The sequence below is a fragment of the Oryctolagus cuniculus genome, chromosome 4 (genome assembly GCF_051225735.1).
Source record: "Oryctolagus cuniculus isolate XC-2025 breed Fujian yellow rabbit chromosome 4, ASM5122573v1, whole genome shotgun sequence".
Taxonomy (NCBI): domain Eukaryota; kingdom Metazoa; phylum Chordata; class Mammalia; order Lagomorpha; family Leporidae; genus Oryctolagus; species Oryctolagus cuniculus.
The window spans coordinates 168,397,198-168,416,753 of NC_142870.1; the positions used below are offsets into that span (position 1 = coordinate 168,397,198).

Consider the following 19,556-nt stretch of genomic DNA (forward strand, 5'->3'; position numbering starts at 1 on the left):
ATTTCACAGCTTGTATAAAACAAAATTCACACCCACCCACCCCAAAAGCAAAGCGAGATGGTGAACGCTTCGTTAAGACTGCAAGAACCAGAATCACCACAGTGGGTACTTTTCAGTCTTCTCAGTGAGGGTCCCCTACACCCCCACACCTCGAAACAGCATCTGCTCTGCTCTCCCCACAGCCCAACGAGGTCCCAACACTCCGTTCACACAGGTGTTTTACGGCTATGCCCTAGAGAGGACCAATATGACGTCTTCCGGCAACAGCTCCACACAACACGCAACACTGCACACACCTTGGACGTACCCTCAGGGCAGGTGTTCGGGTCCTGGCTCCTCTGCCTCCACTCCAGCTTCCTGGGAATGCGCACCCTGGGAGGCCGCAGGTACTTAGCTCCCTGCCATCCCCTGGGAGACCTGGATGGAGCTCCAGGCTCCAAGCCACACCTGGCCCAGTCAGTCCTGGCAGGCATTTGGGGAGCAAACCGGTGAAAGGAAGATCTCGATCTCTCTCCCTGCCTTTCAGATACGCACTTGCAAACACACCCTACATAATGCTTATCCGTTGGATTTTTTCTATGTGTTGGCATTAAATAAGAAACTGTGTTGAAATGGACATGGTTGCTATTCATATCAATAACTGGAAACATCTACCCAAGAAAACAAGTTATTCAGAGCCACCGATTTATGAGAACTTTGGAATCCCAGAAAACACAATGCAGACACACAGGTAAGTATAATATTTAATCGAAATATATTTGTCTAATATCTACAAAGTGTGAACAATTGGTCTTAAGAAATCAGACAAAAGGCACAAAATTAGTATTACTACAGAGAAGCGTTCATGCTATTGGATTTTATAAATATCATTGGAGTGGTACAGTAAAAAATAAATTAAGCACTGAGCAAAAATCAAGTCATTTTTCCCCTTGATTTTTATCTTGGTCATGTCTTTGATCTCAAAGTCAAGACTGCAGACTACAATTCAACTGAAACCATGGAGCACATGTATGTAGGTTTTATGTATGTTATGTATGTTCTCATCACAGTGGCTTTTTTTTTTTTTTTTGTGGAGTTTGGATCAAACCAGAGAGATGCACTTAGAAACAAAATTTGCAGGAAGTTATTTTGTCGTTCCCCAAACTACATATAAGTTAGGGGTGGTGGTTGTGCGTGTCTGTATGTGCTTGTGTGTATTTAACTTCTAAAGCCCTTTTTTTCATCATGAAAGTAGTGACGTCTCCTTATGATTGTGTTTTTCTGTAAATGGAACAGCTTCTGAAAAATATATGACCAGTGCTTTGAGACACTGTCCCAGAGACACGTTGTGGGGCCTGGCTCAGCTCCCAAGGGGTTCAGGTACGAACCCTGAACAGTTCCTGCCACCCCCCTCCAGCAGTAACCGTCCTGATTGAGAATGGACAGACAAGATGCTAAGGCAGAGAGAGAGGTCAGAATCACAACAATAATTTTGACTTGATCGCCTCTCACCCTTTTACCAGGAATGAGCCACCTTCTACCACGTGGACATCAGCTGGACTGTGCCACTCCAGAACAACTTGGTAAGTGCAAAACGTTTTTGGCAAAGTGAAAAATAGAAAAATTCAAACTTCATTGATAAAAAGCTTATGGTGACCCACTTAAACCCTGGTGAGTGCAGTATTTACATGTGTCATAGCACTCAGCAGGTGCATCATCCTGTGTGTGTGTGTGTGTGTGTGTGTGTGTGGACACAGTATGTCCACACACATGCCCCGATGGCTCTTGAGATCCGATGTCCCAGCGGAGTCTGCCGGTGCAGTTTTCACAGTAGATAACCTCCGTTACCATTTCTCGAATGCTAGCAAGAGTTTTCAGCAAGTGCCCACGGAACCGTGATACTGCACCACTTTTAATTCCTCCCCGAAACAGGGCTGTTTGAGAAAGCTCTGCACCTCTTCCTGGTCAGTGTGCCTTCCAGAGGGGACTGAGGTACACCCAGCCGTCGCCCTGTAGGAGGAGGAAGGAGACATTACACGGAGCCCTCTCCGCGGGATGTGCAGAGGCCCAGGAGTGGACGCCGAGGGTGGCCGCCAGCCTGGGGGGTGCCCTGTCCCCGACACCCCAGCACCCAGGCCAGGCTGCTGCTCCTGCTGCCCCTTCTCAGCCTGTTGCTTCTGACATCCCCGCGGATCTTCCTTTCTTGGTCTTTCAGGAGGAAACCAAGACCCAAAATGACCAAAAATTCAAGCAGGCTCTGTGGGCTTACATCAAGGAAGACGGCTTGGCAAAAAACCAAAAATAACGACAAGAACAACGAAGCACTCTGAGATGGACGAGGGCAAGAGGGTGATTGGATGAGTGGCCAGGGAGGAAAGCTGAGGGTTTGCACACGCAAAATACGCCCAGACACTGACAGCCCCCTGCCCGCAGGGCAAGGCCCACCAAAGCCTTGCTCCAGGAGGCAGCGGTCACCGGGAAACCGGCACACATGACCACCACTGCTTGTCAAACGCCACGTGAGAAAAAGCCGAGACTTGGATTGGGAAATCCAGCGTGGTGCTCAACTAGAAGGGCGTATCCCCGCGGTGACGGCTCTGGTGGAAGGCAGACCGTGAGTGGTGGGCACAGGTCCCCAAGTCTCCTCCACAGTGGCTCTAAAGGAAACCCAGTGGATGGAGAGGAACTGTCCCTGGAAGCCAGGCAAATCAGCCGTCTCAGAGAGACCAGAACCACAGAGCAGGATGCTTCAAGGGGTTTCCTCTCCTGGGTCCCCAACTCCATGACCCGGAAAGCCACAGTGTCCCCAAGCCGCCTTCCGGTACGAGCCAGAATGCAACCTTGAAGTCTCGGTCCGCAGCCCTGGGTTCCTGATTGTGGGGAGGAGTGGCGACAGCTCCCCGCCCCTGGCCCGAGTCCACCTCCAGCTGCTCCCGACGTGGCCTGAATCCACCCCACAGCCTGTGTCTGCACAGAACAAGACAGACCCACAGACACACCTCGACGGCTCCTGGGTGTTTAACACCCTGAACACTGTGCAAGTATCAGACTTCTGACTCCTCCTCAAGAACGAGACGGCCAAGTCCATGGCCGCCGGGAGGTGAGCAGCATCGCCCTCTTCAGAGGTGGACTCCTGCCTTCCCCCCTCTGGCTGGGGGCTCCTCAGGGCCTGGGCTAAAAACTGTGGCTCCCACGCTCTCGTAACTGCCCACTCTTCTTCCCAGTTACTCCATGAACTTCCTCCCTAGCACGAGGGCCTCAGCTAGGCGTGCAGCGGGCGGCCACGTGGATGTGATTTCTGCCTCGCCATGCCACTTTCCTGGGTGCCAGCAGCAGCACGTTAGGCACAAGACGTATGCAGGTGTGTCCACCCTGCCGAGGAAGGCAAAGCCAAGCACGGCAGCTGTCAATCACCCTGGCAGGTGTGGAGGTGGGCTCTGAGGCACTTCAGGCCAATCAGTGCTACCGATACAGCCGTCGGGATGACGACTAACTTTCTTTTTTTTTTTTTTTTATTTTTTTGACAGGCAGAGTGGACAGTGAGAGAGAGAGAGACAGAGAGAAAGGTCTTCCTTTTGCCGCTGGTTCACCCTCCAATGGCCGCCGCTGCAGCCGGCGCACCGCGCTGATCCTGGCAGGAGGCAGGAGCCAGGTGCTTTTCCTGGTCTCCCATGGGGTGCAGGGCCCAAGCACCTGGGCCATCCTCCACTGCACTCCCTGGCCATAGCAGAGAGCTGGCCTGGAAGAGGGGCAACCGGGACAGAATCCGGCGCCCCGACCGGGACTAGAACCCGGTGTGCCGGCGCCGCAAGGTGGAGGATTAGCCTATTGAGCCACGGCGCCGGCTTCTAACTTTCTTTTAAAAACCAAAACAGTACCCAGGCCTGCAACCCTTCCCTTCCCTCCCTGCAGGCTGGCAGTCGGTGGAGAGAGGGGAAGTGTCAGTTGCACAGTTCAGCCCTTGAGATAGTGTGAGGCCTCCAGACATCATCGCGAACACATTAGCAGAAAAACTACCCTACAGCCAGCCTGGCCCCGGGCTGCAGCCCCCAGCCCGCCCCAGGGCCTCCGCTGCCCGCCTGTCCCCATTCATCCAGCTGCCTGGCTAGCAGGAACACCCATCTGCCCTCCCGCCCGGACACGCCCGCAAGAGCAGGGACCCAGGGCCAGGGGACAGGGTTACCTCCTGGATAAAATACTTGGGTCGCCACGGCGCGCGCAGGTTCTCTCTCTTCCGCTCCTCCACCCGCTGTTTCTCCTCCAGGCGCCGCTTCTGCTCCGTGGCTGCATCGATGTCCCCCAGCCGCAGGTATCGGGTCACCTCCCGCCAGAGGTTCCTGGGAACACACGGAGGAGAGGCACCCATCAGGTGGGGCCGGCTGGCTGGGAGCAGCCAGAGCCGGGAAGCAGCACCCAGGCGAGGCCTCTCCAGGGACGGCTCTCCGGGACCAGGAGCTGCACCCTGGGATCCGTTTGAGGACCAATCTGGAAATGGGAGTGGTCAGCGTACAGATGCTGTATTACCGTCATCTGCGATGTGACCTTAAGCGACCGGCCCAACACCGCCAAGCAGGTAAGCGGTGAACAACACCTGCTTCCCCAGCAGGCAGCCAGGGACCAGTGGGTGCGCACGCCCTCCGCCTCTGCACAGACAGCTGCTTCCCGCCGCGTGCGTTCGTTCGTCATGCAGGGCAGCCTGCAGGAATCCCAGAATCCCTGCCCGGCTTGGAGGAGGCGCCGCGTGCGCCCCCTCGGGCGAGTGACAAACGCAAGGGTGCCTGCAGGCTGCCCTGCCCCAGGGCCCACCATGATCCGGCCATTAAGGATATGCAGAGCACGCAAGGCTCTGGCCCCCACTGTCTCACAAGAGAAGCTTCTAGAACCGAGCTATAAGGCCCTTTGTGCTGTGCCCTGACAGCTCAGATGAGGGGCTGGCCAGCACCGCGAAGGGAGGTGAGGGCAGGAAACGCAAGGAGTGGGGCTGGGCACGAGGACAGACACAGAAGTCCCAGCCCAAGACAGAGGCCCAAGTTTCGAGGACACAGAATCTCAAGGACTGGAGAGGAGGGTGGTGGAAGCAGAACCGGCCCACGGATGAAGTTTTCCCCCAGCCGGGCACAGGGTCCCCAACCTAAGCAAAGGGAGGCCCGGGGAGCCCTCTCAGGGGAGGGGTCAGCCAGGCAAAGTGTTGGGGAGGAGCTGCAGCAGGGCGGCCCAGCCTCTTAGCTGTGAGGGGAGAAGGATCCTGGTCTAGACCGGACCTCACTCAGACCAAGCTCAAAGAGCACATTTTGCAGGCGTGGCCAGACGAGAGGATAACTTGGCTCTGCCGCCTTCCAAGAGGGCTCACTGGGGCCTGGGGGCCTGGCCAGGGCTAGGCACCACCACGAGGGAACAGACAACAGGTCTCCCATGGACACACCTGCCACACTGATGCCCACCCCACCTCCCAGCTCTGCCTTTGCAGACAGGGCCCTGGAGACCTGCTGGGGAGAACAGGAGCCCTTGGGGCAGCTGCCGCACTTCTAAAGGGAGCAAGGGTTTGGGCTCCATTCCTCCATAGCTCAGGGAAAGTCCACATCACTGGACAGAGAGCGGCGCAGGGAAAGTCCTGATGTGGAGCAGCTACTCGGCTCGATATGCCCGAGAGGACAACCAGCAGGCAATCAGGTTCGTTCCCAGCAACCAGGCAGGCCAGGAGGGGGCCCCCAGGGCTCCTCCTTCGGGGAACGCCCCCTGGGAGGCAGAGCAGGCAGGCGGACCCGTATCTCTGCCTTGTTCTGCTCCTGTTGCCCTCCAGGCTGGGCTGGAACGATGACTGATGAGTCTGTGCTGTCCAGGTGGACACAGGGAAGGGTGCCTTTGCTACACCAGAACCAACAGATCTGAAGAAAGAGGGCACTAAGCCTACCACAAAGCCAGGGTTTGGGCTCCTTGTGTTAGGTTCAGCCTTAGTAGACTCTCTGCATGTCACGCGGCCCTGCTATGACACGCCTTCCCCCAGCACGCCTTCCTCCGGGCCACAGGCTCCCCCAGTCACAGCCGACCCCGCCCCAGGACCGGCTGTAATCTCACCTTAGCCCAGTGATGGCTTCGGTGCAGGCGCTCCCCTGCCAGCCTGTGTGGGAACCGTAATTTCTCAGCGCAGCAGCAGCATGGGGAGCTGGGGCCTGGTGGGAGGTGTCTGAGTCGTGGGGTGGAGCCCCCTCTTGCCAGACATCCTCAAGGGAGGGGGCGAACGGCTGGAGCAGGCTGTGACAAAGCAGGGGCGCCCCACTGCACGTCCACTTTCTGCCATGTGTGGAAGCAGCACAAGGCCCTCACCAGAATCCAAGACAATGCTGGCTCTTAAACTTCCTGGCTTGGGGCCAGTGCTGTGCCATAGCAGGTAAAGCCGCCGTCTGCGGTGCCGGCATCCCACATGGGCGCCGGTTCAAGTCCCGGCTGCTCCACTTCCCATCCAGCTCTCTGCTATGGCCTGGGAAAGCAGTAGAGGATGGCCCAAGTCCTTGGGCCCCTGCACCTGCGTGGGAGACCCAGAAGAAGCTCCTGGCTCCTGGCTTCAGATCGGCACAGCGCCGGCCGTAGCGGCTACTTGGGGGGTGGACCAGCGGATGGAAGATTTCTCCCTCATGTGCGTGCATTCTCTCTCTCTGCCTCTCCTCTCTGTGTAACTCTGACTTTCAAATAAATAAATCTTTAAAAAAAACTTTATTTACAAAATCAGCCACAGACTGAAATGGACCCATGGACTATACTTTGCTAATATCCTAGATTTAAAATTAAAATGGCATATACCCAGAAGATCCTGCTTGTACCTGCGTAAGTATCATTTTAAGTGGCTGTATTATATTTATCCCACAGAGTGGCTATAGTAATAGAGTAATACTCCATCATTTAACTATTTCAAACACAGGTGGCTTCTCTTTCTTCTATTGTTTTTTTTTTTTTTTTTTAAGTTTTCTTTCAATCTGTTCTGAATCTCAGAATTCTCCCCTAGAGTCCCGGAAGCAGAATACAAGATATAGCAGAATTCACGAGTTTAAAGCTACCGATCCATGCACACACTGTGGCTGGAAGCGCAGGGTACAGACTGGCCACTTCCCCACTTCTTTGCCATCATTATTAAAAGATCAGGTGCTGGCAATCTGGTAAGAAGAAAAACAGAATCTCAGGGCATGGCTGCAGAGTTCTGTGATGACCAGCAATTCTCTGCACTTAACTTTGCAGTCAGCAACGTATCAGTTGAGTTGACAAGTGTTTTCAGGATAGCTTAAAAATTCACTGCAGGGCAGGTGTTGTGGCACAGTGAATTGAGCCACCATTTGTGAAGCCCGCATCCCATAGCACAGCCCAGTTCAAGCCCCAGCTGCTCCACTTCCAATCCAGCTCCCTGCTAATGCACCCGGGAAAGCAGTAGCCATCATCTACTCAAGTGCTTGGGCCCCTGCCATCCATGTGGTAGACCTGATGGAGTTCCTGGCTCCTGGCTTTGGCCTCGCCCAGCCCTGACTGTTGTAGCCAAGTAGGGAGTGAACCAGCAGGTGCAAGATCTCTATCTCATTTCTCTATCACACTGCATTTCAAATAAACAATTTTTTTAACTAAAAGGCTTCTGTAGACTATCTTCACACCCCACCCCATAAATACAGAATGACTTAACTGAAGTTGAAGCAACTGACACCGTAGTGACACACGGCAGAAAGCCCTAAAGCTGCCAGAGGACCATGACCCGCTGCCATCTCCATTGGCTGAGCTTTCAGCCGTGCCCCCTGCGTGTCTCTCTCAAGTGCAGCTTTACGCCCACCCAGCCGGAGAGGGGCCGTGGGGCCTCACCTGGACTCCATGGGCCCCTGCTTCTCGAGAGGCCGGATCCTCTTGGGGTACACCGGCAAGGTGGCCGTGTCGATGACTCTGGTTTCTCCGTTGCTGTAGGTGAACTCCAGGGAGCCGTTCCATTCCCCGTGGGCTTTACAGACAATGGTGTTGGTCGGGTTGTGCTTCACTTCTGCCGTGACCCTGAAGCAAGGAGCGAGCTACGTGAACACGCTTTGCAAGCTATGAAAAGCCACACTCCCACGCACAGGTGCTCCCGTGTGGGTGGGCTCAGCAGAAGGGGCTGGTTTTTGGTTTTGGGTGGTTTGGTTTTTTTTGGTTTTTTTTTTTTTTTTTTTTTTTTTTGCAGTTCATTCAAAGACTAGCTCTTAAAATAGTATCTACCATCCTCGAACAGAAAAAAAAGGTGGTGTTGGGGAAATCTGAATAATTTGTAGATGAGCTAATAGTAAGCAGCAGTGTTTGTTTCTTAGCTTTGATACACACACAGTGGTTATAGAAAAGGTTATCGCTGGTGTGGACATCGAGCGATTCAGTGAAAACAAAACAGGACACACTCTCTCTTCCCCACGACGGCATCTAACAGCGCTACAGCTTAACTGTACCCAGCGTGGGAGGAGAGCCGCCCAGTCCTTCCCCGAGGCCAGTTCTGCGTGTGGGTTCACCTCGGCTGCTCTCTGCCGGCTCAGCCCGGCAGCCACGCCTCCCCTCAATGAAGCCAGAGCAGAACCAAGACCCCTGGTCTCACCAGCACCCTCCCTCTCACCGTGGCAGCTCGGAGGGCCGCCCTCCACCCTCGCTCTGAAAGGGCCTTGTGGAGATCCGTGGCCTCTCGCTTGCTTGGTGTTTGGGAACCCCAGGTCTCCCCACTCCCTCTCCACCTGGACCCTGTCTGCACAAGCAGGGCCCTGCTTTGTCTCAAGGCCCAGCTCAGGCTGAATAAAGAGTTTTCCAGAAAGGCCTGGAAGCTTTCTCCCTGGGCCTGGAGAGGGTCACAGTTCCGAGGTGCGGCGGCAGGTGTGAGGGGTACACACAACCAAAGGGTACGTGGTAGCGGTGTGCTAGGAACCACTGTGGAATGGCTGTCTCTGGCGAAGGGGGAGATCCTAACTTTAACATCTGCCCACCTCTGTGGCTGATGCCACACCAACACGGGTGGCATCCCTGGGCATGGAGCTGGGGAGAAATACACACCATCCGCTCTCGTAGCCAGTGCTGCCTCCAGCCACCTGCGCGAGCCAGGGCCGCAATCTGACGGCCTTGTGGGGCAATGCTTTCCAGGAGAACAGCCCAAGGTGGCAGCTCGCCTTCCCAGCAGATCTGCTCTGATGGGGGGCTCGTTTGCTTAAACAGCTGGAGCCACTGAAATACTTGGTGCTCCTCTACACAGCAAACTTCTCCTATTTCATAGACGTGGTCCCAAGTAGGGAAAAGACCGTGTCTCTGTATCTCAGTTTGCAACTTATCCTATTGCTGGAAGCCAGCTTTCTATCGCAGCAAGGAAACCCAGGGCCCCGGACGAGACGGAGCCAGGGGCTGGGGGCCATCTCCTACCTGTGGACCTTGCCCCCGTAGAACGGCTTCGTGTGGAAGATCACTGTCGCCGAGTACCCGGTCTTGGCACAGCTGATGCTGACTTTTCCTCCCAGCTCCACCCAGGGAATGGTGAGGATGGACCGGGCGTAGGCACTCGGCAGGGTGAACACGTACTCCTCGCCGTGCTCCAGCAGCCGCAGCACGCCTCGGGGGAGAGAGGAGGGAGTGAGACACAGACCCAGGAGCACGAGACGTGACGGCCACCCGCCAGAGCGCCACAACTCCTGCCCTGCAGCGGGCAGCCGCGGGGCCAGCCGTGCTCTGCTGGGTGCCAGGCGCCGTGGGAGGAACCTGGAACACACCTGGGGAACAGGAAGGGGGCAGAGCCATCTTCTGCCCCCAGGGAGCAGACCAAAAAGGTGGACTTGAATTAGTCTCCAAATGAACAGCCGATTGTCACTGTGCTACAGGTGGGAGGGAGGCGTGCCCAAGGCCTGGAAGGGGAAGTCTCCCCGAGGAAAGAGGACTTGAGCTAGCAAAGAGCCGAGACGCGGAAGAGGAGAAGCGAGAGTATGCCAGGCAGCACAGAGGGCATACGCGAAGGCCCTGCAGTGGGAAAGAGCCTGGTGATTAGGAAGACCCGCCTATGGGGAGGCAGACAGACCCCTGCAAAGCCAGTTCCATGGTCCCCGTGGCGTCAGACAGGGCAGGCTGTACACCTGCTGTCAGAACCCCCGAGAGACACCTGCCCAGAACAGGAGGGGGCTCTCTCCAACCACCGGCCCCCGGATCACGGCTGCCTCCATCTCGGACCCAGAGGTCAGGCTGGGCGGGATCTTAACCTTCCCGAAACAATGCAGAATCGGACACGCGTGCCTGTTTTTCTAGAGGAAACAGTCACCGTTGTCACCCCGTGCTCAAAGACTGACTTGGCTACCCTGAATGCAGAACCTCGCGGGGCTGCTGTCTGGTTGGTATGCAGAGAACCGGTTCCACAGCTCCCTGAGAAGGCACCTGCTCAGAGAACACCCACACAGCTCTGCTCCAGTCATCCCGGGCCTCACCATGATCGAGGGCTGTGAGCCTCAGGACGGGCAGTTCTGCCCTCCGTCCTCACACAGGTGACCAGAGCAAGGTAGCTGGCAACCTCGCCCGCCCTGAGGGTTCTGCTAGACAGGCAGGAGACTGCGGTCAGCAGATCCCACCGGTCAGCAGGTTCTGGCTGGCAGGCTTCCCAGAGAGAAAGAATCTTCCATCTGTTGGTTCACTCCCCTAATGCCCACAACAGCCAGGGCTGGCCAGGCCAACGTCACCAGCCAAGAATTCCATCCAGGTCTCCCACGTGGTGGCAGGGGCCAAGTACTTAGCCATCACCTGCTGCTCCTCAGTGTGGCCATTTGCAGGAAACCGATCAGAAGCAGAGGAGCCAGGAGGCAAACCAGGCACCCCAACATGGAACGTGGGTGTGCCAGTCAGAGACCTCACTGCTGTGCCAATGCCTGCCCCAGCACGTAAATTAGTAACATGGAAATGAGATCTAAGAAAACTGAAGCTGTTGGCTGGCGCTGTGGCTCACTAGGCTAATCCTCCACCTAGCGGCGCCGGCTAGCGGGTTCTAGTCCCGGTCGGGGCGCCGGATTCTGTCCCGGTTGCCCCTCTTCCAGGCCAGCTCTCTGCTGTGGCCAGGGAGTGCAGTGGAGGATGGCCCAAGTGCTTGGGCCCTGCACCCCATGGGAGACCAGGAGAAGCACCTGGCTCCTGCCTTTGGATCAGCGCGGTGCACCGGCCGCAGCGCACCAGCCGCGGCGGCCATTGGAGGGTGAACCAACGGCAAAAGGAAGACCTTTCTCTCTGTCTCTCTCACTGTCCACTCTGCCTGTCCAAAAAAAAAAAAAAATTCAGCCTTAACATGACTAAAAGACCGTATTAAAATCAGACTTACACACAAATGGAATCACAGATGAAGACCCTCAAGCTGGGAGGATCCCGTTGGAAGCCCAGCAAATGTAACTACCAGTCCACAGAGGCCGAGTGCCAGGGCTGCAGGGCTGACACCTGCGAGACGGTCCCGCGCCCGATTCAGCCGAGGAACACAGTGCTGCACGAGGGCCTCTCTGGATACAGTCCTCCTGCAAAGGTGGCCTTGTGACACGGTGGGTTAAGCTGCCACCCGTGGTGCCGGCATCCCATACGAGTCTCTGCTGCTCCATTCCCCATCCAGCGTCCTGCCAATGTACCTGGGGAGACGGCTGAAGGTGGCCCAAGTGCTCGCATGGGAGACCTGGACGGAGGTCCTGACTTCCGGCTTTGCCTGGCCCAGACTGGCCATTGCAGTCACTTGGGGAGTGAACCAGTGGATGGAAGGCCAATCTCTCTCTCTCTCTCTCTCTCTCTCTCTGTAACTCTGCCTTTCAAATAAATAAAATCTTAAAAAAAAAAAAAAAAGACAAAGAACCATACAGGGCCACCCTGTCACCTGCAGAGGCCGCAGCCCTGAGCAGTCTGTCACTCCTCTCGCCAGGACTAACTGCCCTTCCCCCCACACGAGTCACAGGCTCTGCCACCGGCTGGGTGTTGATCCTGGTGTTTTGGGGCCATGGTGGCAAGGGCCTCAGCTTTCCCCAGTGGGGACTGCAAGGGGATTGGCAGAGCCCTCCGCTTTCCCTGGGCATAAGCTGAAGACCGAGTGAGCAGTGCCTCGGTGGAGGTCTGTGGGGCTCAGCTGAGCGAGCTGGGGGTACAGTGAAGCACCGTGCAATGGTGTCATGGTCAGACAGACCGCAGCCGAGAGCAACAACTTAAGAGATAAGCCCTGTGTGATGCGGGCCCCAGAATAGGCAGGCAGTCGGGGAAATGAGCTACAAGATTTTTCTCATTATTTCTGCCCTGGACTGTAACTCCACTGCCCGGCGTGCCAATCTAGCAAGCCCACTTTCCCATGATGCACCTGCATCTCTTCCGGGACCTGGAAGGAGAACACCATGGTGGGCTCCATATGCGGATGCTGCAAAGCTCCCAGGAAACCTCACGTACACTAAACCCCGCCCAAGCTGCTCCCTGTTCACATATTCAGTGAGGCCACCCCACCCCCCCACCCCATAAAGGGGACTGCTGATTTGACGGTGCCCTTCTCGCCCACTCCCTGCCCGTGAGCGGCTCTCACCCTCACGCACCCACACCCACTCAAAAGGAGCTTCGGTACAGGCACTAGACCCTTCTGCGTCAACACCGGGGGTTCTGACAACAAGACCGGGCATTCCAGGGCCCACACTGATGTCCAGCAGGGCCCTCCAGAGTCTCTCTGGAGAAGCTTCTGTCTGTACTCTGCACTGGACAGAGGAGCTCTGCGTAGAATTTTCCAGCAAGCAGAGAAAAGGCAGGGCAGCAAACCCCAGTTCTGCTCAGAGACAGCTCCACCTGCAGGCCCCGGGAGGCTGGGAGGCAGCTTCCGAGCCCCGGCACAGAGCATGCCTGGTGCGTGCCCAGTGAGTGAACTGCTGTGGACCCCATCCACTGCCTGCAGGGAGCGAGGGAGCTAAGGCCCTGGCCACCGGAGGCCTCCAGCACCCAGACGCAGACACCCCATGACTGCCAACGGCTGATGTCCGGGACTGAGTGGGGGCAGTGGGGCTCAAAGGACCTCCTCGGGTGGGACGGGCATGTGGGTGCCCAGGTCTAGTCCTGATTCCACCTCCGATCCAGCTTCCAGGAAGGCGGCAGGTCAGGGCTCAAGTACTTGGTTCCTTGCCACCCACATGGGTGGGAGACCCAGATGCTATTCCTGGCTCCTGGCTCCGGCTGGCCCAGCCCTGGCTGTTCTAGGCACTGGAGGAGAGAAGCAGCCGATAGCAGCTCTCTTTCCATTCTCTGTCTTTCAAATAAAAGATGAAAATAAATCAAAGGATATTTTCTTCAAAAAAGGACTTTGTCGGAGGAGGTTCCCAGATGGTGGAGAAGGGAAGGAGCTTACTGCTCTGGTCTAGGAGAGGATAGCTTAAAAAAAGTGGAGAGAGTGCAGTCTCAGGGAAGAGTTAGAGAGAAAATGGCAGAGCGAACTCCATGCAAATTAGAGGGACACAGTGGACCTACGTGGAGGGCGTGGACACCCACAGCTCAGGACCCAGCAGACAAGAGCCTACACACCAGCGTGGGGGGTGAGGTGAGAGCAGACCACAGCAGCCCAAGCTGCTAGCAATACAGCTGCAGGAGGAGCCCTGTGGGGTACAGTATACCTACCAACTAGAGGGGAGGAAAAAAAAAGGAGGGGCACATTTCTCTCTGCCTGATCACCTTACAATGCTGTCCTGTAACAAGTTGATACAGTGGGTGCCATTTTGGACAATGTAACAGCTGCACCAGCTCATGTCTGCACCTAGTGGAGACTCCTGACTCATGGGGAGAACTAACAGGGGGATGGGTGCTCATGACTGTGGGAGGCTTGTGTGCTGGGACTGTGAAAACACTGAGGCTGTGTGGGAGGACTCCCTGTGTGGCTGGGACACTGGGCAGCCACTGTGGGGCACTCCACACTCTCAGGGCACCCTGGTTACCTGGTGCGGGACACGGCCCGGGAATCTGAACTTACACTGATGACTGCACAGATCCTTTGTGGGGTTCTTGGGACAGAGCAGACAAATATTACACTCACTGGGGCTAGCACGCAGGCATTGGTCTCCTTAGAGAAGAAAAACTCAGCTGATCATAATAAATCTCCTTTCTGATAAAACACAAAAAAGAGATTTACCATACCAAACCTGGGTGTGTCACCACAGACACGCCCTTCAGCCTGGAGCACTGAACAGAGCTCCCTGGCCACACCTACCACACATCTCTAGATATTCACTAAAGGCAGGCATTCCACCTATCTACAGAGGCAGAGTACAAAGATAAAAGCATCACAAATGCCAAATAAAGAAGAATTTGTCACCACCCTTCTGGCCCTATAGAAGATGCTTAAGGATGTGTTGCACACAGAAACACAGAAACACAGTCATCACTACAAAAGGAGGTAAAGGAAGGAAATGTTCCAGTAAAAGTTCAAAAGAAATTCAAAGTAAAAAATAGAAATATATTTGGAGAAATGGCAGGGCAAAGCCATTGCTTATCAATAGTCACCTTAAGTGTAAATGGCCTCAACTCCCCAGTTAAAAGACACAGATTGGCTGAATGGATTAAAAAACAAAGCCATCGCCGGGGCCGCAGCTCACTAGGCTAATCCTCCACCTAGCGGCACCGGCACACCGGGTTCTAGTCCCGGTCGGGGCGCCGGATTCTGTCCCGGTTGCCCCTCTTCCAGGCCAGCTCTCTGCTGTGGCCCGGGAGTACAGTGGAGGATGGCCCAAGTGCTTGGGCCCTGCACCCCATGGGAGACCAGGAGAAGCACCTGACTCCTGGCTTCGGATCAGCGTGGTGTGCCAGCCGCAGTGCGCCAGCCATGGCGGCCATTGGAGGGTGAACCAACGGCAAAGGAAGACCTTTCTCTCTGTCTCTCTCTCTCACTGTACACTCTGCCTGTCAAAAAAAAAAAAAAGCCATCTATTTGCTGCCTACAAGAAACACATCTCATCAGTGAAGAAGCACACAGACTGAAAAGTGCAAGGACAGAAAAAAGAAACCAGAACAGAGCTGGTGTGGCCATCCTAGTATCGGACAAAATAGACTTTAACACACAAACTGTTAAGAGACAAAGAAGGCACTATGGAATGATTAAGACATCAATTCAACAGGAAGATGTAACTATTACAAACGTATATGCATCTAATTACAGGTACCTGGGTATTCGAAAGAAATACTGAGAGATCTAAAAGGAGACATAGACTCAAATACAATAGTAATGGGGGATGTCAATGCCCCACTTTCAGCAATGCACAGATCAACCAGACAGAAAATCAGCAAGGAATCAGCAGATTTAGTCGACACTATAGACAGAATGGACCTAACAGATATGTACAGAACTTCCCATCCTACAGTTGCAGAATACACATTCTTACCAGCAGTGCACAAATCTTTCTCTAGGATCGGCCACGTGCTAGGTCATAAGGCAAGTCTCAGCAAATTCAAAAAAATCTAAACCACACCATGCATCTTCTCAGACCACAATGGAATGAAGCTGGAAGTCAGCAAAATTGAATGGAAAATAAAAAATACAAAAGATCAGTAAAACAAAGAGCTGTTTTTGAAAAAATAAAATTGACACACCATTGGCCCAACTAACCAAAAAAAAAAAAAAGGAGAAGACCCAAATCAATAAAATTAGAGGTGAAAAAGGAAACGTAACAACAGACACCACCAAAATAAAAAGAATCATCAGAAATTAGTACTACAAAGAGCTGTTGGCCAACAAACTGGGAAACCTAGGAGAAATGAATAAGTCCCTGGACACATACAACCTGCCTAAATTGAACCATGAAGACACAGAAAACCTAAACAGACCCATAACCAAGATGGAATTGAATCAGTAATAAAGGCACTCCCAACAAAGAAAAGCCCAGACCAGATGGCTTCACTGAATTCTACCAAACATTTAAAGAACAACTAACTCCACTTCCTAAATTATTCAAGACAATTTAAAGGGAGGGGATCCTCCCGAATTCTTTCTATGAAGCCAGCATCACCTTAATTTCTAAACCTCAAAAAGACGCAACAGAGAAAGAGAATTACAGACCAATTTCTCTGATGAACATAGATGCAAAAATCCTCAAAATTCTAGCCAATGGAATCCAACAACACATCAGAAAGATCATCCACCCAGACCAAGTGGTGTTTACCCCTGGTATACAGGAATGGTTCAACATTCACAAGTCAATCATGTGATACACCACATTAACAAACTAAAGAATAAAAAGCAAATGATTGTCTCAATAGATGCAGAGAAAGTATTTGATACAATACAACACACTTTCATGAAGAAAACTCTAAGCAAACTGGGTATGGAAGGAACATTCCTCAATACTATCAAGGCAGTCTATGACAAACTCATGGCCAAAGCCCTATTGAATGGGGAAAAGCTGGAAGCATTCCCACCGAGATCCAGTACCAGACAAAGATACCCACTCTTGCCATTGCTATTCAGTATAGTTCTGGAAGTTTTAACCACAGCCATTAGGCAAGAAAAATCAAAGGGATACCTATTGGGAAGGAGGAAGTCAAACTATCCCTACTTGCAGATGACAGGATGCTATATACAGGGGATCCAAAAGACTCCACCAAGTGACTACTGGAACTCATAGACGACGTTGGTAAAGTAGCAGAATACAAAATCAATACACAAAAATAACAGCCTTTGTATACACAGACAATGCCATGGCTGAGAAAGAATTTCTAAGATCAATCCCATTCACAATACCTAAAAAAAATAAAATAAAATACCTTGGCATAAAGTTAACCAAGGATGTCAAAGATCTCTACAATGAGAATTATAAAGCATTAAAGAAAGAAATAGAATAGGGCACAAAAAAATTGAAAAATCTTCCATGTTCATGGATTGGAAGAATCAATATCATCAAAATGTCCATTCTTCTGAAAGCAATTTACAGATTCAATGTGATACCAACCAAAATACCAAAGATGTTCGTCACAGAAATAATGATGCTGAAATTCATATGGAAACACAGGAGACCTCAGATAGATAAAGCAACCTTATAAAATGAATCAAACCTGAGGCATCATAATACCAGACTTCAAGACATACTACAAGGCAGTTATAATCAAAACAGCCTGTACTGCCACAAAAAAGCAAATGGATAGATCAATGGAACAGAACAGAATCACCAGAAATCAATCCAAGCATCTACAACCAACATATATTTGACCAAGGAGCTAAAACCAATCCCTGGAGCAAGGACAGTCTCTTCAACAAATGATGCTGGGAAAACTGGATTTCCACGTGCAGAAGCATGAAGCAAGAGCCTTACCTTACACCCTACACAAAAAATCCACTCAAAATGGATTAAAGGCCTAAATCCATGACACAACACCATCGCATTATGAGAGAACATTGAGGAAACCCTGCAAGACATTGGCTCAGGCAAAGAGTTCTTGGAGAAGACCCCAGAGGCACAGCAGCCAAAGCCAAAATTAACAAGTGGTATTACATCAAACTGAGAAGTCTCTGCACTGCAGAAGAAGCCGTCAGGAAAGTGAAGAGGCAACCAACAGAATGGGAGAAATTATTTGCAAACAATGCAACTGATAAAGGAGAAACAACCAGAATATACAAAGAACAAGAAACTCCACAACAACAAAACAAATTCAGTTGAGATGGGCAAAGGACTTAAACAGACATTTTTCAAAAAAGGAAATCCAAATGGCCAACAGACACATGAGAAAATGCCCAGGATCACTAGCCATCAGGGAAATGCAAATCAAAACCTTGAGGCTCCCCCTCACCCCAGTTAGAATGGCTCTCATACAGAAATCAATAAACAACAAATGCTGGCGAGGCCGTGGGGGACAGGTAGACTGGTAAAGCCACTTTGGAGGACAGTATGGCGGTACCTCAGAAATCTGAATACAGACCTAGCATATGATCCAGCCACCCACCCCTGGAGATTTACCCAAGGGAAGTGAAATCAGTAAATAGAAGAGTTATCTTCACCCTCATGATTACTTTTAAGATTTATTTATTTGCAAGACAGAGTTACAGATAGAAGTAGAGACAGAGAGAGAGAGAAGTCTTCCATCCGCTGGTTCACTGCCCAGATGGCTGCAACAGCCAGAGCTGTGCCGATCTGAAGCCAGGAGCTTCTTCCGGGTCTCCCACATGGGTGCAGGGACCCAAGGACTTGGGCCATCTTCTGCTGCTTTCCCAGGCCATAGCAGAGAGCTGGATCAAAAGAGGAGCATCCAGGACTTGAAAGGGCACCCATATGGGATGTCGGAGCTTCAGGCCAGGCCTTTAACCCGCTGTGCCACATGTTTATTGTAGCTCGATTCACAATAGCTAAGACATGGAACCAACCAAATGCCCATCAACCAAAGACTGGATAAAAAAATTATGGGATATATATATATACTATAGAATACTACACAGCAGTAAAAAAAAAAATAAATCTGTTCATTTGCAATTCAATGGATGAATCTGGAAAACCTCATACTTAGTGAAATCAGTCAGTCCCAAAGGGACAAATACCATACGTTCTCCCTGATCTGTGATAACTAACCGAGCACCTAAATCCAATCTGTAGAAGTGAAGGGGTTGACCTGAGCTGCCCTTGTCTTGACTGTTGAGAAATAGTTATGGGGTGTTTTTTTTTTTTTTAGTTTTCCATTTTTTTTCTCTTCATAGTATTTGTTGAACTCATTGCTTAACAGAGTTAATCACGTGTGTATAAAGCCAATTGAGGAGGCTGGTGCCGCGGCTCACTAGGCTAATCTTCCGCCTGCAGCACCGGCACCCCGGGGTTCTAGTCCCAGTCGGGGTGCCGGATTCTGTCCCGGTTGCCCCTCTTCCAGGCCAGCTCTCTGCTGTGGCCCAGGAGTGCAGTGGAGGATGGCCCAAGTGCTTGGGCCCTGCACCCGCATGGGAGACCAGGAGAAGCTCCTGGCTCCTGGCTTCAGATCAGCGCAGCCCACCGGCCGTAGCAGCCATTTGGGGGGTGAACCAACGGAAGGAAGACCCTTCTCTGTCTCTCTCACTGTCTAACTCTACCTGTCAAAAAAAAAAAAAAAAAAAGAGGGAGGAGGAAGTTTGTAACTGTAAAGCTGTATAGTTCTGCATACATTCCTAAGGACTAACTTACAAGGATATAGTTTAACAACTTGTCATCAACCCCAAATCCCATTAAGCTGAGTGATAAAAATGTCATCATGTTAAAGTGATCATATTAAGTGTTAAAGTGAACATTTAGATAGGATTAAGTGTTAAAGTGACCATATAAATAGGATCAAGTGTCGAGTGATTATAATAGAATTAAAAAGGAGAGAATGTTCCAACATGGGAAGCAGTCCACAGAGCAGACTCAAAGAATGACAATTGCAGGGCTGGCGCTATGGTGTAGCAGGTAAAACCGCCGCCTGCAGTGCCAGCATCCCATATGGGCACCGGTTCGAGTCCCGGCTGCTCCAGTTCCGATCCAGCTCTCTGCTATGGCCTGGGAAAACAGTAGAAGATGGCCCAAGTCCTTGGGCCTCTGCACCCGCATGGGAGACCTGGAAGAAGCTCCTGGCTTTGGATCAGCACAGCTCCAGCTTTTGTGGCCAACTGG

At 52.4% G+C, this 19,556-nt stretch overlaps 1 protein-coding gene across 7 annotated transcripts in view; it reads right to left on the reverse strand.

Annotated features, from left to right (window-relative positions):
* Positions 1-730: 730 nt before the first annotated feature.
* Positions 731-19,556, reverse strand: part of OSBPL10 (oxysterol binding protein like 10) — a 296,379-nt gene continuing 277,553 nt past the window's right edge. For all 7 annotated transcript variants that reach the window (XM_089331213.1, XM_008266099.5, XM_002716244.6 and 4 more), the window contains 4 exons: positions 9,370-9,556; positions 7,816-7,998; positions 4,163-4,316; positions 731-1,989 (listed from right to left, as the gene is read on the reverse strand). In XM_089331213.1, the coding sequence (XP_089187339.1) occupies positions 1,945-1,989; positions 4,163-4,316; positions 7,816-7,998; positions 9,370-9,556 (569 nt within the window). In that variant the 3' untranslated portion in view covers positions 731-1,944. The remainder of the gene's footprint in view (positions 1,990-4,162; positions 4,317-7,815; positions 7,999-9,369; positions 9,557-19,556) is intronic.